Below are 21,623 nucleotides of genomic sequence, written 5' to 3' on the forward strand. Positions count from 1 at the left end.
CGCCTGTAAAAGTGCCAAAACAGTCGTTCTGTTTCATAAAATAAACGTTTGTAACAATAAATAAATTCAGATAAAAAAAATTAAAAAACATATCTGCACGCCGCAGAGCGCCTGACGTCACGCAGCGCGGAGAAAGTAGTGGCTTGTGTCCGAATCGCCAACAGAATCAGTGACTATATAGTCGACTATATAGTGCGGGCCTATGTAGTGAATGAGGGGTTAGGGAATAGTGTGGACATTCGGATACAGCCTAAATCAGAAGCGGAAAAACAGCAGTCATAGCTAGCGTTAGCATTAGCACGATGCTAATATGAAGCATCACGTTAGCATTCTCCGTTATTTATGTATTTTTGGGCTGTTGAACCTCTTTGCTCCTCTCCATGTCTTTGTATCTTTATTTAGTAGAAAACTATATTCATAATTTAGCACTTGTTAGAGTAGTTTTTGAATAATTAGAAAAAGTCTACTTTTTTATACAAATTGTTGTCCCCCTTAACTGCTTTCAAAAATAACCATACATGGGCGATTCCAGAGATGCCGTCTAGCCTATATCTATACCTTATTTTTTTTAATGGAACGGAATTTGTTTTTATCGTAAACTCAGATATTTGTGGGATATGTCTATGGAATTATACAGCATTTGGGTCTATTTCATGAACTTGAAGCATGTCGATTTTTCCCAACATTTCTGCGACAGTGACCCTGAATAGTGTCCCTGCAAGCTGTGAAACGTGCCTATAAAGTCGTCCCTGTGAAGAACTGGGATGCTACATAAAAAAAATGTTATATAAAAATTAGCAATGAATTTGTAACTAACATTTTTCCCCGCTCTTTCATTGTTTGCAATCAAAAAATAACTTAAAGAGCCTTTAAGTTTGTAAAAACTAAGCAAAAAGAGCCTATCGTTTAGCAGAAATATGGCTGTGCTCTGTACTTTGATAAACTCTTGTATTCATTCCTTGCGCGACAGCGACATCTTGTGGACTAAGAATGTTCGACTCATTGAAATAAATAACGTTTATAAATCTGCAGGCAAGTAAAGCAAAAAAAGAAAAAAAAAGAAAAAATAGCCAAATAAGAAATAATGTTAATAGTTCCAAAATAGGGATAGGCCCAATTAATTGTGGCAAGCAAGTAGTTAAGTAGGCCTAGATAAATTAGAAAAAGGAAACTCCAATATACTTGAATGAATAGAATACGCAGCAGATATTAATCCCGTATCACTTTTTTCATGTATTGCAGCGTTTAGTGTAGCTAGCAGGAAAATTGTCCATGTGGCAAAGCACCGTGTGTGTGTATATTTACAAGGGATGTGCTATGTATACCAAGTTTAATGCGTTGCTTATGTATATACTTTAATCTTACTTGCTCATTTTTGCAATTAAGCTAACGGTTTTCATCCTCCCGTCGTAATGATGAATGAAGTGGGCGCATTGAGTGGGCAGGCGGCGGCAGCGGAGCCTTGAATGAACGGATTATCGCCCACGTCATTTCTACCCAGGCGGAGGGACACGTAGGTGAGGAGTAATAGTTCCGGGATTCGGGGATCTACTTCTTGGATACACATGGGAAAAAACACGGAGGGGGCGTAAGGATACCCAAGGAGCTCCTCGGCGCTAGCAGGTGCACTCCGTAGAAAACTGATAACAAAACATAAGTAAAACGCGAACAATGACCTGAGGATTGCTGATTTGCTGTCGGCGTGGATTAAAGATGAAGACAGAGACAGCTCCCTTGTCCGCGCTTGCGTAATGCCACGGTAGGTTTGCGGCGCTGCGCGTAGGATTTCACTGGGAATCTAGCTAGCATGTGGCTAATGATAATAAAGGCAAGGCTAACAGCTGATGCATTGGGATAGCGCTGGAGGTTAAAGATCCATGTTTTTTGCTCATGTGGCAACTTTGGCGTTTAGAATAGCGTTTGTGTGAGATGATTAAACGTGTAAAATAAAGTCATTTCAACGAGGGTTTTAATGAAAGTAGTAACTCAATTAGGGATTGACGTAAATCGATGTGCGTGACGTAAATTGTTGACAGTGGGGAAATGCTTGACGTCACGCATAATCTATCGCCAATCACTTGTCATTTGGCCTTTTATGAATGGATAATGTTGTTGTATTGGGATTTTTTTCTTTCTTGAGTTACATGCTGTATATTAGATCGACTACGTAACTTTATTGATGTGTCTGCACTCATGAAATTCCCATTGTATTAGGACTTTTCAGCTGTCACCCAGTTCAGTTGACAACATTTTTAAAATCTCTGCTACGATAAGCATATTTTGGCCCCTTAAAGTTTTCATTGTGTGCTTGTGCTTGCTATTATTGCAATAACATACGTATCCCTGTTTTGATAATGAGAGACAGAGCTGTTGTTAAGGTTCCAAACAATGAAAAAAAGGTTTGGGCACCCCTGGTCTCTTTGTGTTTGCTGCTGCATAATGCTCCTGATGTTAGCCTAATCCCCTTCTGAGAACTGTGTTACCCACCGCCACCAACAAGACACGACAACGCACAGTCAACGTGTTCGTAGCCCCATGAGTCACTGCCCCCTCATCCTGCCCTTCATTGTTGTGAGCATCCACGGGTGGGCTTACATGCAGCAAATAAGGAAATTGTCTATCGTCGGCTAAACATTGAAATGAGCAGACAGCATGACAGTCTTGGGAGCAGGATGTTCCTCCTTATTGTCCTTGAAGGGTGTGGGCTGATGTTGGCAAACACTGATCCAACTGACTGCTCTTCAACAGAGAATGAGACTGGCTTTTGTTTGAACAGTTGCCTAAGACTTAACTGTAACTTAGGCTTTGCCACATCTAGTCTTGCAGTCACTGTCTAACTTATATCTGTTGCAAATGGTGATTTATTTATTTATTTTTTACCAGAAATACACACAATGAGGAGCATTGTGTGTCTATTTTAGATAGTCACTGCCCATATTTTAGGTATGGGCAGAAGACAATGTGCTAATTCAACAGACAATTTAGTTTTTTAATAATTGCTTGCCCTTATGTTTGTATATATATTACCAGAATATTGGCACAATCATAATTAAAGATGCACTATGTAACTTTTTCATGTCACAAAGACTTGATATTTGCATGTATTTGACCTTTTAGTGACCCAGTGGCGTTAAGGGTGCAGCACGACACCTTTGCTTTCCCTCACATGGGCCTCTTCGACGCTCCAGGATCAATTGTTTTGGGGTTTCGGGCCCGTTTCTGGTACGAATTCCTAAGAAACAATTGATCCTGGAGCGTCATAGAGGCCACTCTGAAGGAAAGCAAAGGTGCCATGCTGCACCCATAATGCCACCGAGTCATTAAAAGGTCTAACGCGGGCAAATATTATGGGTTTTTTTTTGTTCACCTAAAAAGTTGCATAGTGCACCTTTAAGGTTTTGTGTTGTGTTGAGAGAATCCAGATGTTTTCAGCTGTTCCCATCGACCACATACAGGTGATGTCAAAGTCTAGTGAGGAATCATTAATACATGTACAGAGAGACAAATTCATGTATAAAAGTGTCCACTGAGCCAAATGCTAACTTAAATTCAGTTCAGTCGGATACACATCCAGTGGCCACTAAACATCATCATACGTAAGTATTGTGCCTGTCTTCCCTATTCATGTGTTTGGGATAGAAAGTCAAACTTAAATTGGGTTCGGGATTTGATGGCAATCAAATTCTGCACATTTGAAGGAACAAGCTCAGATAGATAATGATGTTTCTGTGATTTCTATGGTCATAACGAAAGCACTTAACTTTTAAGCACTCAAGTCAAGCAAAAGTTTTAGCTGATTTCTTGATTTGTTCAAGCTTCGCTGAAATAGCTTTAAATTCACAAGCGAATGTTCGCTAACTGTAGTCAGATCCGGTCATTTTGTCTCTCTTATCCATATTAAAAAGCAATAGCAAAAAAGCCTCATGTGGATTATAGTTCCCTTAATTTGTTTTGTTTATCCCATATTGTGTTTTTTCTGGAGTTGTAAAGCGCCTGAAAATGAGTTACTACCTCCAAAATGCGACCCTTCCCTATGCTACATGTTTTAAACATTGAAATTGCAAAAAAAAAAAAAAAAATCCCACAAAATACGGTATGTAATAATTAGACAAACTATCACACCCTTTTGAAACACTTGAAATAACTTTGAAATACTTTTTGCCGGCTGTTTTTCCATTATAGGTTTTGTGGCACCATAACGTATGACAATGTAAAAACAAAACAAACAAAAAGACAATAGGCCCGGGTAAATGAGAGTGTGTTTGAGAGTGCGCATGGGGGACGACAGATGGAAACTAGCCAGTTGAGGCTACAATCCGGTGTGGCTTGTGGCTTAACATGTACTGTCCTGACCAAATAAACCAATAAACAATTTTTTTTTTTTTTTTTAGTTTTGTAGTTCCCATCTTACAGCTGGTCTGTCCATTCATGATATTGCCAGTCACACACAATGTATTTAAACTTGTGTTGTTGACAGAGTATTTTCTAATCCCTGTGCCACTTTTCGTAAGCGCCTCACAGCACTTGGCCTTTATCCAAACCCAAAATTGATTTCTCATCTTTCTTAAGTCCTAAATCCCTCGAGAGATGCGGTAAGCCTGCTGCTGCTGCTGCTGCTGCTGCTGTGAGGATGACTCATTCTGGCAGCGTTTTTGGTGCTGATCCTCCAATGAATCTGTTATATCTATACAACCACTGCTGCAACTGACATATTTTTTCAGATATAGTAACTAATTCATTTACTATTTCAAGCATACTACTACTTCTTAAAGTACTACAAACTCTTCTACTAGTAAAATTATTACTCAAACTACTGCTTAAAACATCTACAAGTACTACTACTACTACTCCTACTTCTACTTATTGGCATTTCCAGATGGTGTGTCCTGCAGAATTCGTTAGCTATGGAGTTCGTTAGCAAAAGATGAATGTGACAGGTTTGTGAATCCAATCACTTTCAAATAATGATCAGGGTCCAGTTGCATATCCAATAAAACCTCCCTCAGTCCCTAAAAGGCAAAAGCGACTTCACAGATGTAACTGTACTTAATACTTAGACCAGCATTATCCAATCAAACCTGTTATAATATGCCCTTTATATAATGCCCTTTTAAGAACTCCTACTAATACTTCCTAAACTACATGTTAGCTCACAGAGATGTGCCACAATTTTTTATTTCATAATCACTGTATCTCTTTTGTCCAGATTTAGGTCTTCAGAGCTCAAACAATACAGCAACTTAGCCAGTTAATTTGCCTTTGGCAACAAGCAGAGTCATATGGTCTGGAAGGGACTGTTGAATGCTTTTCTATTCGGTGTTTTTCATTTGACTGGACTTAAAACCAGCTTCTTGCTCAGATTTTAGCGAAATTGTTGTTCAGGTATGGCACATTTTATATCTTATTGCCCGATTGGACTCATGAGACAGTGTGGGCTATTGTGTGAAAAAAGTCTATCAACTGTTGAGTGATCCCATTGGAGCAGCAATGTGACGGTGACTTGCTGCTATGACTCACATTCTCCACTGTTGTTTTTTTGTTACAGACCAAGGTCTTTCTGTTGACAGTCTCGAAGAGTGACTGAGGCTGTTCGAATTGTGGACCATCCAGTACATGAACATCATGTCAGGTATGGGTATTTGAAGTAACTACTTTTTACACAACCAGTTGCAATGATTTTCTGAATGCGATCAAGACCAAAAAAGACTCTACTTTACTTCACACATCGATTTCAGACAGAAGTGTTATGTTATTTTTTTTGACTTATAAAGGCTTTTACAACTACTTTAAACACTTAAGCTTTGGTGTTTTTTTGTAAGTTTCTAGAAACGATCCCTACTTACACATGTAGTTACCCAAAACACCAGCAGAGGGCACACTTCCTTTCCTTGCGAACAAAGCAACAGTGCAAAAAGATACTTGATTAGACTTGATTAAATGATTAGCCACTGGCAAATATGCTAAACTGCACAAGGAAGTGTTTGAACACGGAAATGAACAGAAGAAAGGTTATTAATAAATCATGTTTCCCACAGTGTTACTGTAACATTTCCTTTTACAACACTGAAGCATTTGCTAAATGAGTCACTCATGTTATGAAAGTAGAATCTGTTTTCATGATTTGTCAACACGCAGTGCATCCCCCTTCAACTACCAGGTGATATATTCCCATGTTTATAATGTGTGTCTATTTCAGGTACCTACACACCAGCCCCCGGAGGGCCCTTCTCTGCTCTTACTCCCAGCATGTGGCCCCAGGATATTCTTGCTAAATACCACCAGGTAAGTAGCACCTGAGCACTTTCACTCATGTGATGCTGTGCCATGTGATTTGTTAAATTCAACAAAACACTCTTTCTGTTTTGGTGAAATCTTTGTCTATTACAGAAAGATCCATCTGACCAGCCTGAAGTCCAGTATGATGAGTTTGGTTTCAGAGTGGACATTGAAGGTAGTTGGTCATCTTTTCATAATATTACACATTTAAGGAACGATACAATTGCACTAGTGTCATACATTTTTTAAGGTGTATTTGTTTTGTTATTTTTTTGTTTCTTACCCCATGTGAAGTGTTGGAATTGACTTTTGACTTTTAATATTACTTCTCAAAGCATTGTTCAAGCTACTACAACAAGGATTACTAGTACTTCTACTGCTGCCACTACTACTTAAAGGAATAGGCCACCGTTTTTACATACTGAGATATGCTCTTACCTCACTTTAGCCGAGTTAATATATCCCCGTCTGGTCTTTGTCCGTGCGCTCTGCCAGGCAAACGGAGCACATACGCAGCCTCTCCCACATGTCACATAGCTCCAAAATAGCTCACGATAGAAGCTACCAAGCTCTTCCACGTGTTCCCTATTTAAATAAAGTTACGTGAAGTGTTTTCATGCGAAGTATATTTACACAGAAATGTAGCATGTCGATTTTATAAGCAAATAAAAAGGGGGACTATATTGTGAGGCGTAATGATACGAGGAGCAAAACGTCCGCGCAGTAACTCCTAAAGACTTCCCCCGCTCACTTCCGTCAATAACCTTTAGGAGTTACTGCGCGGACGTGGGAGAGGCTGCGTATGTGCTCCGTTTGCCTGGCAGAGCGCACGGACAAAGACCAGACGGGGATATATTACCTCGGCTAAAGTGAGGTAAGAGCATATCTCAGTATGTAAAAACGGTGGCCTATTCCTTTAAACTACCATTAGTACTACCCCATAAACAACTACAGTACAACTTAAACTTGTACTCTGTCCTCTTGTGTCTCAGAGGGTGAAGAGCCAAAGTGCATGCTGGGAGGTGAGGGCTCCCCACAGCGCGAGGACCCCCAGCAGAGGCTGCGCTGGCAGGCCCACCTGGAGTTCACCCTCAACCACACAGTGGGAGACCTGACCTGGGACCTGATCGCCCCCTCTCTGCCCCGATCTGACCGGCTGCGCTCACTGGTGCTGGGGGGAATCCCACACAGTATGAGACCACAGGTAAAGTGCACCTGAGTAAGATATTTAAAATAGATGAGCAGATGTAAAAATTGGTATAAAGAAACATTATTTGGAGAATTTTGTCATGAGTATAATCCTATCAGCTGAATTGAAAATAAGTGTATTTTGTGCAGCTTTGGATGCGTCTGTCCGGAGCTCTTCAAAAGAAGCGAACGTCTGAGATTTCTTATCGAGAAATTATCAAAAATAGCTCTAATGATGAAACTACCACTTCAAAACAGGTAACACCCTCAACTAATGTACAGTTTACTTTACATTTTATATAGTTAATACACATTTTCTGTCTTTCCCCACAGATTGAAAAAGACCTATTGCGGACAATGCCCTCGAACGCCTGTTTTAATAATATGAGTAGTGTCGGGGTGCCCAGGCTGAGGCGGGTACTCAGAAGCCTGGCGTGGCTCTACCCCGATATCGGCTACTGTCAGGGCACTGGAATGGTGAGGGCAAACATAATGGGTATCCAACCAGCCCAAAAGTGGGAATAGAAGAACAATAGAACATTTAGAACATTAGAAAAAAGAATATTTAATTTGCTGCGTTACTGAGTGTGTAAGTGATAAAGTATTGATTCATGATTAAAATTAAACAAATGGAAATAACACCACAAAAGTTGCAAATAGATCAATATAAAAGCATTTCTTTTGTTTAGGCTTCTAAAATTGTCAATTAGATGGTATAATTAATAATATAGCCAGAAAACAAGTCATTGGCACGCTAACTAGCCTTTTAAACTTGACTAACAAACTTGGCATGCTAACTTGGCTAGCTTGTATTTTAACGTGACTCACAAACTTGCTGTACTAACTTGACTTGCTAACTTTTTTAACTTGACTTGTTAACTTGGCTAACTTTACTAATGTGACTCACAAATGTGGCATGCTAACTTGACTCGCTAACTTGCTGTACTAACTTGACTTACAATCCTCTTTTTCCTTGACTTCCTAACTTAGCTATCTTTTTTAACTTGACTCACAAACTTTGCATGCTAACTTGACTTGCTAGCTTGGATAACTTTTCTAACTTGACTCACAAACTTGCTGTACTAACTTGACTTGCTAACTTTTTTTTAGTTGACTTGCTAACTTGGCTACGTTTTCTCACTTGATTCACAAACTTCATGCTAACTTGGCGCACAAACTTGTCACGCCTGCCCCACTGTCATTTCTTGCTCACTTATCTTATTAACTTGTCTTGTCTTGCAAGCTAACTTGGCTAACTTTAAAAAGAGACTTGTGGTGGCCTGTTGAAGTTAAAATTAAAATGGATTCAAAGCAATCCATTGACTATATACATACATTCCTCCACTGCGTGCACCACAAGTTTAATTTAGACTTTCTGTTTCGCTGCATATGTAGGTGGTGTCTTGTCTACTGCTGTTCCTGGAGGAGGAAGATGTTCTCTGGATGATGTGTGCGCTCATTGAGGACCTCCTCCCTCCATCGTACTTCTCGTCCACTCTCCTCGGCGTCCAGACGGACCAGAGGGTTCTACGGCAGCTGATCGTGCAGTACCTGCCAGACCTGGACCAGCTCCTACAGGAGCATGATATAGGTAATGGATCCTGGTCCTGACAGATTGTATGTTTGGTGGTTGAAGACTGAAATGAGCACTTCTGCGTACAAAGGGTGTTCATCATGGTGCCGTCTATTTGCTCACATGCCTTAAGCTAAAAGTGAAAGCTTATTTCACTATTATTTCTCATATTTGCTCCAGGTGAATTAAAAATCCTGACATTTCTATATGAACCTTCTCAAATAATGCATACTATTATTTAAATGTGTCAAATATAAAAAAGAACTAGGGAATAAGATATGTTGTGCTGTTTTCAGAGATGTCTCTGATCACGCTGCACTGGTTCCTGACGTCGTTTGCCAGCGTGGTGGACATCCGCCTGCTGCTGAGGATATGGGACCTGCTCTTCTACCAGGGATCACTGGTGCTCTTTCAGATCACTCTGGGGATGCTCAAGATCAAGGTGTTGCTTACGTTACTGCAGTGCTGTTGCGATTGTTGAAATTGTTGAAATTGCGATTTCAATTTTGATCACAACTAATCTCTCTGTGCGTTTCTCTGTTGTTATAGGAAGATGAGCTAGTTTCGTCGGAGAACTCGGCGTCCATTTTCAACACTCTGTCGGATCTGCCGAGCCAGCTGCGGGACGCGGCGTTCCTGCTGGGCGAGGCCATGAGGCTGACGGGCTCGCTGTCACAGGAGACGCTAGAGGCCCACAGACACAAGCACCTGGCCTACATCCTCAACGAACAGGCACAGCTCAACAACGGCAACGCAACTCTCAACAGCAATCTCCACAAGGTCAGTATTACACGACTACAAGCTTTTACTATTCCATTTTACAAGACGGTTTGCCCTGCTTTCTGGTCTTCCCAAAAAGAGTATCTCAGGTTTGCAACTTTTGCAAAACTCAGCAGCTCGTGTCCTGACGAAGACCAGGAGGCGGGACCACATTACACCGGTTTTAGAATCGCTGCATTGGCTCCCCGTGTGTTTCAGGATCGATTTTAAAGTTCTTTTAATGGTTTTTAAATGTCTTAATGGTCTTGGTCCTTCTTATCTCTCAGAACTGCTTTTACCTTATGAACCTTCACGGCCCCTTCGCTCCTCTGGCAGAGGTCTCCTTGTTATTCCTAAAGTCAACAAAAAGACTTATGGCGAGGCGTCTTTCCAGTATTACGGCCCTCGCCTCTGGAATGACCTGCCGGAGGAGCTCAGGGCTGCAGAGAACGTTCATGTTTTTAAGAGCAGGCTCAAGACCCACCTTTTTAGCTTAGCTTTTAGCTGATTTCTACTTACTTATTTTTTCAGTTATTTTTATTATTATTTATGTTTATAATTATCTTATTATACTAGTTTTTAGTTAGTTTTATATATATGTTTATTTTATTTATTATTATTATTATTTTTATTTATTTTATGTATATATTTGTATATTGCATTTTTGCATTTTTAGAATTTCCAGTGTTTCCTCTGAGGGAGCCCTCTGCCCCGGGAGCGGTGGTCGGCTGTGGCTGTGTGGGCACTGTCCTCTGGGTGCCCGGATGGAGGTGTGGTGCTTCTGCTGCACCTCCGCTGGGTGTACGGTGGTGGTGCCCTGTGGCTGTGGCTGATGTACCGCTCCCGGTGCAGACGGCTCCTCTGATGGCATTTCCTTACCTGGTTCATCTGTACCCAGCCTCAGCACTACGTCCATTATTTCATCGTGTATGGGTGTGTGTGTGGCTGCGTGTGTGCGTGTGGCTGTGTGTGTGTGTGTGCCTGCGTGTGTGTATGTGGCTATGGGGAGGGGGGTGGGGTGAGCAGTGTTGTTGTCTGTTTGGAAGAGTGGGTGGTTGGGTGGGCGGGAACTGCTTTTAATCTGTAAAGCACTTTGTGTTACAACTCTGTATGAAAAGCGCTTTATAAATAAAGTTTTGATTGATTGATTGATTGATTGGATACAAGGAGTCATGAGCAACTCGGCTGAACAGGTCAACTCAAATGTGCAACAGCTGTTTCATTGTACATTTGGAACCGGACAAAAATACTTTAAATCGATGGCAAATAGAAAAAGTCTTCCTGTCTCAACAACATGGTCTGATTGGACCGATAAAAAGCTTTTCGAGAAATGACTGGCCGTTAGCAAAGTTCCAGACTGCCCTACTTTCAACAGAAACATAAGGCCGGAGGTTCTGGCTGGCCAGGCAACAGTCTTTATTGGCCCTTTATCATTGACCCGGACGTTTGTCATCGCCAGCCGTGACCAGGAGCATCCAAAAGTGTCAGTGCAGTTAGGAGGGAGTTTGGAAAGGAGCGGTGATGGGTCCTATAATACCTCCTATAGCAGAGGAACTTTGGGATTCGCTACTTGTGCAATATCATAATGCAGGGGTGTCGAAGTTGTTTGGGTCGAGGGCCGAAATTCAGCCCCTACTTTGGGTCGTGGGCCGCATATATTGTAAAGGCCTGTGGATTAATGAAAAATAAAATCTTACACTTATTGCACTTTATCAGCATGTGTCACATGTTTCTCAAAGTGCTACATAAAGTCATTATTCATTCACTCCACATTCGATGGCAGTAAGTTACTATTTTAGCCACAGCTGCCCTGGGGAAGACTGACCATTTACCACATGGCTATAATATGCTGTTTATATCCTGATCTCTTATTATGTGTCCTCTGCTGGAATTCTTTCTTGTTTTTAATTTACGCTGCCCCCAAGTGGCTGGAGTGAGCAAACTGGTTATTTAGTTAAAAATCCATAACTCCGCACAGGAATGGGCTAGACGAGACTTACTTTTTTTTTTACATGCTCAAGAATTCATGCTCCTCAAAGGGCCACATTAAATCATTTCGCCGCATGTGGCCCGCGGGCCTTGACCTCGACACATGTGCCATAATGCATTGCGCCTTGGGGGGTTGCAACAATATGGCGTTGCGAGCTGTCATCGAAGACTCTAATAAAATCTTCCAAATACCTTAAAAAAATTCCACAAAACGTTTAAAAAAATCTGTACCTTAAATCTATTGATTTTGAAAAGTCGATCGGAAAAAAAGGTCCCGTTAACCTCGTGTGCAGGGCTTTGTAGTTCCAGATTCCGTTTTCTTATTGTTTGGAGCAAATACTCGCACAGCAGAAGTTGTTTTTCATCATTGTTTGGCTGTTGCTTCACTCGCACTCAAAGGCCTCCAGCTCGTCGCTCTACCCCCCAAGGCACAAAGAATTATGGGTCATGTGCAAGTAGAGAATGTCTGTGGTGAACTAAAGGACAGGATTTGGTGAATATCAGTAATAATTGAACAGTAAATGTATATAAAGAGTTGTAACACATCGTTTTGACATTTGTGCAGTTGCTCGGATTATGTTGGTAATATTAACATTAAATTTGTTGCAGTGCAGGAGGATATGGAGAGCATATTGTACGACATAACTTCCTGGTTGTTCCCTCTGCTATGTTAGGAAGTTTGAGATTGTCCTGACGCAGAAGGAGCAGCTGAAGCTCCTGATCCTGAAAGGTTCCTCAAGGTCGACCTCATGAAGTCGGCCTCAAAGGTTAAAGGAATAGGCCACCATTTTTACATACTGAGATATGTTCTTACCTTAGCTTTGACGAGTTCTTTAGGACCTGTCTGATCTTCCCCCGTGCCTTCAGTCACGTAAACACAGCGCAGACAGCATTAGCATTTAGCCTCTCCCTCTCTCCTCTATAGCTCCAAAACAGGTCAAGATAGAAGCTACCAAGCTCTTCCACTTTTTCCCTATTTAAATATGGTTACGTGAAGTGTTCCACTACAAAGTATAATTACACAAAATTAAACAATGTGGATTTTCTAAGCGGATAAAAGGGGGAACTATATTGTAAGGCGTAATAATACCAGGAGTAGTTCGAAATCCGCGCAGTAATCTTCACTTTACTGTGCGGATGCCAAACTACTCCTGGTATTATTACGCCTTACAATATAGTCCCCCATTCTATCTTGACCTGTTTTGGAGCTATAGAGGAGAGAGGGAGAGGCTAAATGCTAACGCCGTCTGCGCTGTGTTTACGTGATTGAAGGCACGGGTGAAGATCAGACAGGTCCTAAAGAACTCGTCAAAGCTAAGGTAAGAACATATCTCAGTATGTAAAAACGGTGGCCTATTCCTTTAAGGAAAAGGAGAAAGGAACTGTCTTCCTGTATTTTAGAGCTGGTCAGATTAGAGCTCCTTCACTGGTTTGTGCTTCCTGGATTCGTGGAGTAGGAGGGGGATGGTTGAGTGAACTTTGAACCTGGCTATATCCATCTATTTAAAACAATACATGAACAACTTGCATTACTTTTTCCCCTCACATTTATGTCAGAAATCTACATTAAGAATTTCCCTTCGTTGTGCAGGTGGTGAGGAGACAGTCGCTGCGCAGAAAGTCCACCCTGAGCTCGCTGCTGTTCGGGGAAGACGAAGCAGAGGCGCTCAAGTCCAAGAACATCAAGCAGACCGAACTGGTGGCCGCGCTGAGAGAGGCCATCACCCGCACGGCCGAACACTTCCACTGCCTGGACCCTCGCCACTCCAGCACGGTGAGGAGCGCGGCTTAATCATGCTCAAACCGCGTCGGCCGGTGAACGATCACTTAGTATCGTCTCTGATTTTGACTTTACGTAGGACCTGACGCCCGATTACTCCATGGAGAGCCACCAGAGGGACCACGAGAACTTCCTGGTGGTGTCTCGGAACCGGAGGAGACGAGCCAAAGCCCTGCTGGACTTCGAGCGCCACGACGACGACGAGCTGGGCTTCCGCAAAAACGACATCATCACTGTACGATTTGACGATTATGCGTCCCCATCCTGTGTAGCTATGACTTTAATCTATAAATGTGTTTTCCCACAGATCGTCTCACAAAAGGATGAACACTGCTGGGTGGGAGAGCTCAACGGCCTCAGAGGTTTCAACTCTTTGTCATTTTTGAAGTTAATAGTTGTTCTAACGATACCCATATCTCCTGATACATTGTTAGCATGGTATTAATGCTGCTGTACTAAAGATCAGTGATTCTTGATTTTTTCAAACAGATTGGCTATTTTAGACAGTCTTTCCTGATGATTCCATATTTATGATGGTTGTTGTGAACAGAATATACTAAGCAGGGATGTCCCAGTCCGATGTTCAGTATCAGTAGCTGATCCAGGCATTTTTAGCGTATCCGATTGGATCTGATTCAATGACCGGATCGGTTCCAATCCATCACAAGATGGTTGTGAATCTACTTGTGTTTATGCAGAATAATTAATGTAAAAGTTAAGCAGACACGCACATCACAGAAATCTGAAAAGCGGGCAGGATCCAAAAAACAGTAGGACAAAAAAGGCAAAAAGATCCGCACAGTTTGTATGCTCCCAATCGATCTTTTATTTTTGCTCGCACCACTTAAAGAGACTAGATGCAAGTTGGCCATTTTATGCTCACTACTGCCACCTCAGGTCATACGTGTAACAACACCTTCTATGCATGATGGCACTTCGGACCCGAAGTAACAACTTTTTGAGTTGTGGTGAATATGTCTGAGCTCATTCTACACATTGGGACATTGCTGGAACATTAGGACATTGCTGGTCAGCCTGCTTGGGCAAGCTTTTCAACTGCCAAGGCCAGGGCCAAACCGGTCTGACCAGGTATAAGTTTTGGCACCGACCCATGGCTGTGTGGCCAAAGCGCTGAACCGTGACTAACATAATGTGAACAGACGCTGGCATCGGCAAACGAGTGAGAAGACAGACCTCACTATTGACACGCAGGTCATACAGATTTAATATTTCACAACATATTAATAATGAACACTGTTCTGAGGGGATTTGTCCAATATTAGCATTTAGCCGCTGTTAGCGCAACTTAAGCTGGTGTTAGCATAACATTAGCATGTAGCTTACCTTCATAGTTCATCTTTTAGCTGCGTCTTTCCTCTAGTATTAGCCTTGGCACCTCTGAATATTCCGTAACCCCCTAGAAGGCAGCATTTGTCCACATTTGTTCTCATCGCGGCCTTTGCGCAAGACCTTAGGTTGCAGTAGTGAGTATAAAAATTACAAACTTGCATCTAGTCCCTTTAAAGTGATGTTTCAGGTGTCAGTAGCTTAAAAGTTCAAATTCAACAACTTTTCTGCCCAACCTTTGTTCATTAATTGGCTGCTTCACTGAAATAAAATGATAATTGTTACTTAAAACAGATGTTATCCGTCTAAATAATAATAATAAAAAAAGCATTAAAACCTGTCACTTTAAAGGAGTTTATAAATCGATATAGTACAGTCCATGATCATATTTTGAAATAATTCAATTGACCCCTTACCGGCCCACTTCATTATGATGTCACGTTGTCACGGCAGTGTAGCCACATGCAAACGGGTAGCTAATCAAATAATTTCAGATTCCTTGACTTGACTGTTGTTTATTATTGTGGAACAAACATTTTTAATACAGGTTTCCATGAACTGATCAATGTTTTTGAGAAATACCCACTTGTGGCTACAGCTTGTCAACTCAGTCTTCTTCATGGATTATATTAAGCCTGTGGTCGCTTTTTGCCTGACCATCAAACAACAGAATAGTGAATTAAATATTGAATTATTGAATGTAATCTCTGATGTTTCTGTGTTGTTAATTACAAGTCATTTTTAAATCACTGCTGTTTGTTACAGGGTGGTTTCCTGCTAAGTTTGTTGAAATACTGGATGAAAGAAGCAAAGAGGTAAATGGATGACGAGTTACTGTATATCAACATAACCCTAACCCTTCCATATGGCACCTGCTAGTATGTTTGTGTTATGTAAAAATGTGAAATAGTCATTCTCTCACACACGTTTGCAGTACTCTTTGGCAGGAGACGACTCGGTGACGGAGGCAGTTACAGACCTGGTCAGGGGGACTCTCTGCCCGGCCCTCAAGGCCATTTTTCAGCACGGCCTCAAAAAGACGTCTATCCTGGGAGGACCCTGCCACCCCTGGCTGTTCATAGAGGAGGTGCGCAAATCACTTGTCGGGTTATGCAAAATACTGTTTGTTGTGTTCGATGTTGAAGTGTTTTGTTTTTTTTACTGGTGTGTGCAGGCGGCGAGCAGAGAAGTGGAGCGAGACTTTAACTCCGTCTACTCCCGGCTTGTGCTGTGTAAAACCTACAGGTAAAGCTTGGTTTTGTTGTTACATACCTGTACTGCTGCCTCTAAGTCCCTTTTCCATTTGTCAAAACCTCCAGGTTGGATGAAGACGGGAAAGTGCTGACGCCAGAGGAGCTGTTATACAGAGTGAGTGCATGTTAATGGAGTCAGTGCGCTTCTACTCTTTCTGGATGGTTTATTTCGATAACTAAATAAACTTTTCTATGAGTAAAAGGGAGGCAAAATTCAAATACTTTCACCTGGAAACAAAAAAATGCCATCATAATTTTCAAGATGCATTACTATTTCCACATAAGTAGCATCTACAGGCTTAGAATTTTTCAGCCTTGGACTTGTACCCAATTCCTCGGCTGATTTTGAATTTCAAAACACAAGGGGAAATTACAATTTTTAGAGGTTTTTCAGCTTGACATATCTTACAGCTTGTAAGATATGTCTGTGTAGGTGTAAGATATCGAAAATATGTCAACAAAATGAACCCATAAATTTAAATTTATAGCAAAGGTTTCAAATTGATATCATCTCACAGTTCATCCAGCCCTCAAGGTAAATCCCTGAGCGGGTCCTGAAGGAGACTGTGCTAATGTGCTAATTAACTGGGCTAAAGTGGAGCCCACTCCTCTGTGACGGAAACATCCTAACAACAAGTGTAAAATCTGGACAGAGCAGAATCGACAGCAGGTTAAGGTGTTAAGCCTGGTGTCATTGTAATAAAGCACAGTCTGGAGTCGGTACTGACAGCCCTTGACACAGGGCAGGTTCTTATTCTGCACCAACAGAGATATAGAGAGATGCTCACCGTGTGATTACAATCATTTCCATAAAAAAAGACCCATGATCCAGACGTTTGGTACCACTGCTTTAAAGTCAGAATGCTAACAGATTTCCGTGAATCTGTGGGGCTGGAGTGGACCACAGTTGGAATGAGCAAAAGGACAGATGCACTTTTACAAGTGTCAATATCAAAGACTAATCCCAAACAATTCTGATAATGTTTGACCTTTTGTCAATTCAATATTGTGTTGAAAATGACCTGTGTGCTGCTGTTCCCAGGCCGTGCAGTCGGTCAACCTGACCCACGACTCTGCACACGCTCAGATGGACGTTAAGTTCAGGTCTCTGATCTGCGTTGGACTCAAGTAAGAGACCATTTTCCTATTTACCTTCCCTGATATACTCTTAGATTTACTGAAGTGTCTGTGTCTTCAGTGAGCAGGTGCTGCACCTGTGGCTGGAGGTGCTCTGCTCCTCCATGGCTGTGGTGCAGAAGTGGTACCAGCCCTGGTCCTTCCTGCGCAGTCCGGGCTGGGTCCAGATCAAGTGTGAACTCAGGTGACTCCCCAATCTCTCTCTCCACATCCGTACCCTCAGAGGCTTTATGAATGTCGATGAATGAAACATACATGAAGAAAACCTAAAAGTCTGTCATTTGAATGTTCCTATTTATTTTCCCAGGGTCTTATCAAAGTTTGCCTTCAGTCTCTCCCAAGATAGTGAGCTTCCTGACAAGAAAGAGGTGAGTATTGTCATGAGCTGTTATTCAAGTACTGTTTTTATGCATTGATTTAGTGTAGCAGTAGCTTTTGATATGTAGAGAATCATATAACGCCTGTATGCTGTTGCAGAGATCTGCTATTCTGAAAGCAGACGTTATGGATGTGCTGGTTCAGCACCACCTCTTTAGTTGGGATCTCTAGGTAATTCTTACTGTCAATCATAGAGATTAGCTACAATGTGTCGTAGCTTTAGAGCACTGCTTCTCAACTGGTCTGCCCATGGGACATCTTGTGGTTTTCTTTGACAGTTTCACTGTCAGCATGAATAGGCTGCCCATAGGCTGTGTACAACAGTACAGTGCCTCTCGTAAGTATTCATACACCTTGAACTTTTGCACATTTTGTCATGTTTTCAACCCTAAACATAAAGATTTTATTTTGATTTTTTTACTGAACGTTCACACACAAGTAACAGACAACTATGAAGTGAAAGCAAAATGATACATGATTCTGTTATTTTTCAAAGAAAAGTGAAAAGTGGGGCGTGCATAAGTATTCATACAGTATTTTCTGAGTGCATTAAATTGCCTTTATAACATTCCTCATGACTCCAGAATGTTCACACCTTGGCCTAGCCATTAAATAGAGGCCACCTGTGTGTAATCTACTCTCAGTATAATTTCAGCTGTTCTTTTAGGCCCTCAGAGCTGTGGTCGGAGTGTATTGGTCACTAAACAACATCATGAAGGTCAAGGAGCACCAGAGAGGTCAGGGATAAAGTTGTGGAGAAGTTTAAAGCAGCATTAAGTTACACAAAGATTTCCCAAGATTTAAACATCTCCCGGAGCAACTGTTCAATCCATCGGTCGGAAATGGAAAGAGTAAAGCACCACTGCAGACTTACCAAGGCGTGGTCGTCCACCTAAAATATCAGAGCGAACAAGGAGAACACTGGTCAGAAAGACAACCAAGTGCCCCATGATAACTCTGGAGGAGCTGAAGTCCTGCTGCTGATCTGGAGGAATCTGTACATGGGACAACTATAAGTCGTATCTACACAAATCTGGCCTTCATGGACGAGTGGAAGAAGAAGGCCATTATTGAAAGGAGGCCATAAGAAATCCCGTTTGAAGTTTGCTAGAAGTCATATGGAGGACACAGCTCCATGTGGAAGAAGGAGCTTTGGTCAGATGAGACAAAAATTGAACTTTTTGGCCCAAATGCAAAACGTTATGTATGGAGCAAACCTAACACTGCTCATCGTGCACCATCCCCAGTGTCAAATATACGGGGGGGAGCATCATGCTGTGGGGCTGCTTTTCCTCAGCGGGGACTGGGGAGATTGTGAGAATAGTTGTGAAGATGGATGGAGCCAAATACAGGGACATTTTGGAGGAAAACCTGCTGGAGTCAGCAAGAGAACTGAGGCTGGGGCGGAGATTCACCTTCAGCAGGACAATGACCCTAAAAACAAAGATAAATCTACAATGGTATGGTTCAATAAAAACATATTATTGTGTTAGAATGGCCCAAAGTCCTGACCTAAATCCTATTGAAAATCTGTGGAAAGAATTGAAAACTGCTGTTCACAAACGTTCTCCTTCTAATGTGACAGAGCTGGAGTTGTTTTTTAAAGAGGAATGGGCTAAAATGTCAGTCTCTACATGTGCAAACCTTGTAGAGTCAAACCCCAAAAGACTTGTGCTGTTATTGCAGCAAAAGGGGGTTCCACAAAGTATTCATTCATGCTGTATGAATACTTATGCACGCCCCACTTTTCGGTTTTCTATTTTTTTTTAAATAACAATCATGTATCATTTAGCTTTCACTTCACAGTTGTCGGTTCCTTGTGTGTGAACGTTCAGTAAAAAAAATCGAAATAAAATCTTTATGTTTATGGTTGTAAACATGACAAAATGTGCAAAAGTTCAAGGTGTATGAATACTTTCGAGAGGCACTGTAGATGCAACGCAACTCTCACTCACGAGGGTCCCAGCACACCAATTGGGAATCACTTTCCAATGAAAACATTGTGTCCTAGTTTTAAGTGTAATTGTTGGTTTTAGGTAGGTCACTGTTGGTGTGTGGCTTTCCTTGCATTTGTGTGGTGTTTTTAACCCTCTGGTAACAACTTAAAATCCTATATAGCTCTTTCTAGAAAGCAATGTTTTTACCTGCTATGATGCCTCTGCACATGTCTGTTTCAAAATGTTATTGATGCATTTAAAATCATGGACATGGAAATGATACTTTTTCATTGCATCCTGAAAATTGGGCCGCACATAAGGGCCAAAAAGTACAACGTCGTCTACCAGAAACTCATCATTTTATTTTACCCCTGTAAGAATAGTGTTAGCTGTTAAATGAAACAATGATAAAGTGTCATCATCGTGAATGTGAGCGTCGGTGTTAGGTCTTACCTCGTTCCTGAAAAAAATAAAAAAATTCCCACTGCCGCTGCTCCAGGCCAAAGCAGCAGGGAAATGGTGAGATAGAAAGATGAGATGACCTTAACCTTAATGACCTGTTATGGTTAGTTGAGCATGGCTAGATGAGTAAAAGCCTATTGTTTGGCTGGATACCCTTTGTGGTTTTGGGACACATAGTCTTGGGTGTTTAACTTTTTCTTATTTTATGTTTTCTTCTCTTCACGTCCTGTCTCCTCTGTTCAGATATTCTTGTATAGTAATTCATCTTGTGCTGTGTTGTCTGTGTTGCAGGAGAATGAGCAGAAACCGCTGAAGGAGGGAGTGCAGGACATGCTGGTCAAACATCACCTTTTCAGCTGGGACATCGACGGTTAATCACACAACACAGTGTCCAACATCACACTAAGAACATCAGCTGATGATGTTAAACCTAAACAGTAAGACATTAAGGCCCATTAGTTTGATTCCTCAGCCCTTCCTACTATATTCTGTAATCAGATCATACAGAATTGTATGTTGTGGAACTTAAGTGTCCAAACAAGTATTTATGACTCCTTAAAAACAGCTGATGGAACAACTTCTACTCGACCCATGTCCCATAAATCAAGCCTACGACTGCTAAAAGACCAAATCAAAACATTCCTGAAGGAGTTCTAGCGTTACAAATATTCTAAAGAGTCAATTTCTCTAAGTACTTTGTTACTTTATGTCCTGTTGCCTTCGGAGTAGTGATGATGACACTATGGGTAGGCGTGTTACCCTGACAATGGTAGCATGCACTTGCCAACATGTAAATAAAGCTATAGAAGACTTGTTAAAATCCACAGTGAATAAATGTTATGTATTTCATCTATAATGTGTTTCTGCGTTTCATTATATTACATGCAAACTACCAAACTTACCACTCGGGAGCACCCCAGGGTTGTGTCATTGCCCCAACATTGTTTATTTTATAATAAATTTAACACCAACATATTAACCCTGACAGTGGTTCACATCCAAATTTTAATACAATTTATATTAACTCCTTAACTCCCACCTGAACCGAGCACATTTTCTCCAGTTTGGCTTTACCCCAGTCCAAAAGCTTCTGGAAAAAAGCTGTGAAAATAGCAACAAAACTGAGACGAAAACAATGATGGAAATGTGACAAAAAAGTGAGAAAACATTGACATAAAAGTGATGAAAAATTTATGAAAAAGTGGCAAAAATGTCACAAGAAATTGACAAAAATTGACGAAAAAATGACAAAATGTGACAAAAATGTGATTAAATTTGACAAAAAAATGACAAAAAAATGGCAAAAATGTGACAAAAAAAGGTGACAAAATGTGACAAAAAATTACAAAAATGTGACTAAATTTGACCCCAAAAAAAATCCAAAATTTGTCAGAAAAAAATGACCAAAAAATAACAAAAATGTGATAAACAAATTGACGGGAAAAAAAATGACGAAAAAAATGACAAAAAAAGTTACAAAAATGAGTTTAATACCCAACAAAAAAATGATGGAAATAAAATCTGATGACGTGAGGAAAAAGATC

General features: G+C 41.1%; 1 protein-coding gene across 1 annotated transcript; it reads left to right on the top strand.

The window, feature by feature from the left end:
• The first annotated feature begins 1,543 nt into the window (after positions 1-1,543).
• sgsm3 (small G protein signaling modulator 3) lies at positions 1,544-20,929 on the top strand. Its single transcript, XM_079565002.1, has 21 exons — positions 1,544-1,759; positions 5,546-5,629; positions 6,197-6,282; positions 6,388-6,451; positions 7,269-7,480; positions 7,615-7,722; positions 7,798-7,941; positions 8,860-9,055; positions 9,334-9,479; positions 9,587-9,817; positions 13,377-13,559; positions 13,645-13,800; positions 13,873-13,927; positions 15,678-15,727; positions 15,847-15,999; positions 16,087-16,157; positions 16,232-16,280; positions 17,208-17,293; positions 17,364-17,486; positions 17,610-17,670; positions 20,371-20,929. The coding sequence occupies exons 2-21, from the start codon at positions 5,614-5,616 to the stop codon at positions 20,452-20,454; spliced, it is 2,274 nt and encodes a 757-aa protein (XP_079421128.1). The 5' UTR covers positions 1,544-1,759; positions 5,546-5,613; the 3' UTR covers positions 20,455-20,929.
• Positions 20,930-21,623: the final 694 nt, after the last annotated feature.

The sequence above is a fragment of the Gobius niger genome (assembly GCF_951799975.1).
Source record: "Gobius niger genome assembly, chromosome: 10".
NCBI classification, from domain to species: Eukaryota; Metazoa; Chordata; class Actinopteri; order Gobiiformes; family Gobiidae; genus Gobius; species Gobius niger.

Bases quoted from the DNA above. Each gene is read 5' to 3' on its own strand.
- sgsm3 (XM_079565002.1), top strand. The intron at 7,481-7,614 runs GTAAAGTGCACC...TATTTTGTGCAG, and splicing joins CACACAGTATGAGACCACAG to CTTTGGATGCGTCTGTCCGG. The intron at 16,000-16,086 runs GTGCGCAAATCA...TGGTGTGTGCAG, and splicing joins CCTGGCTGTTCATAGAGGAG to GCGGCGAGCAGAGAAGTGGA.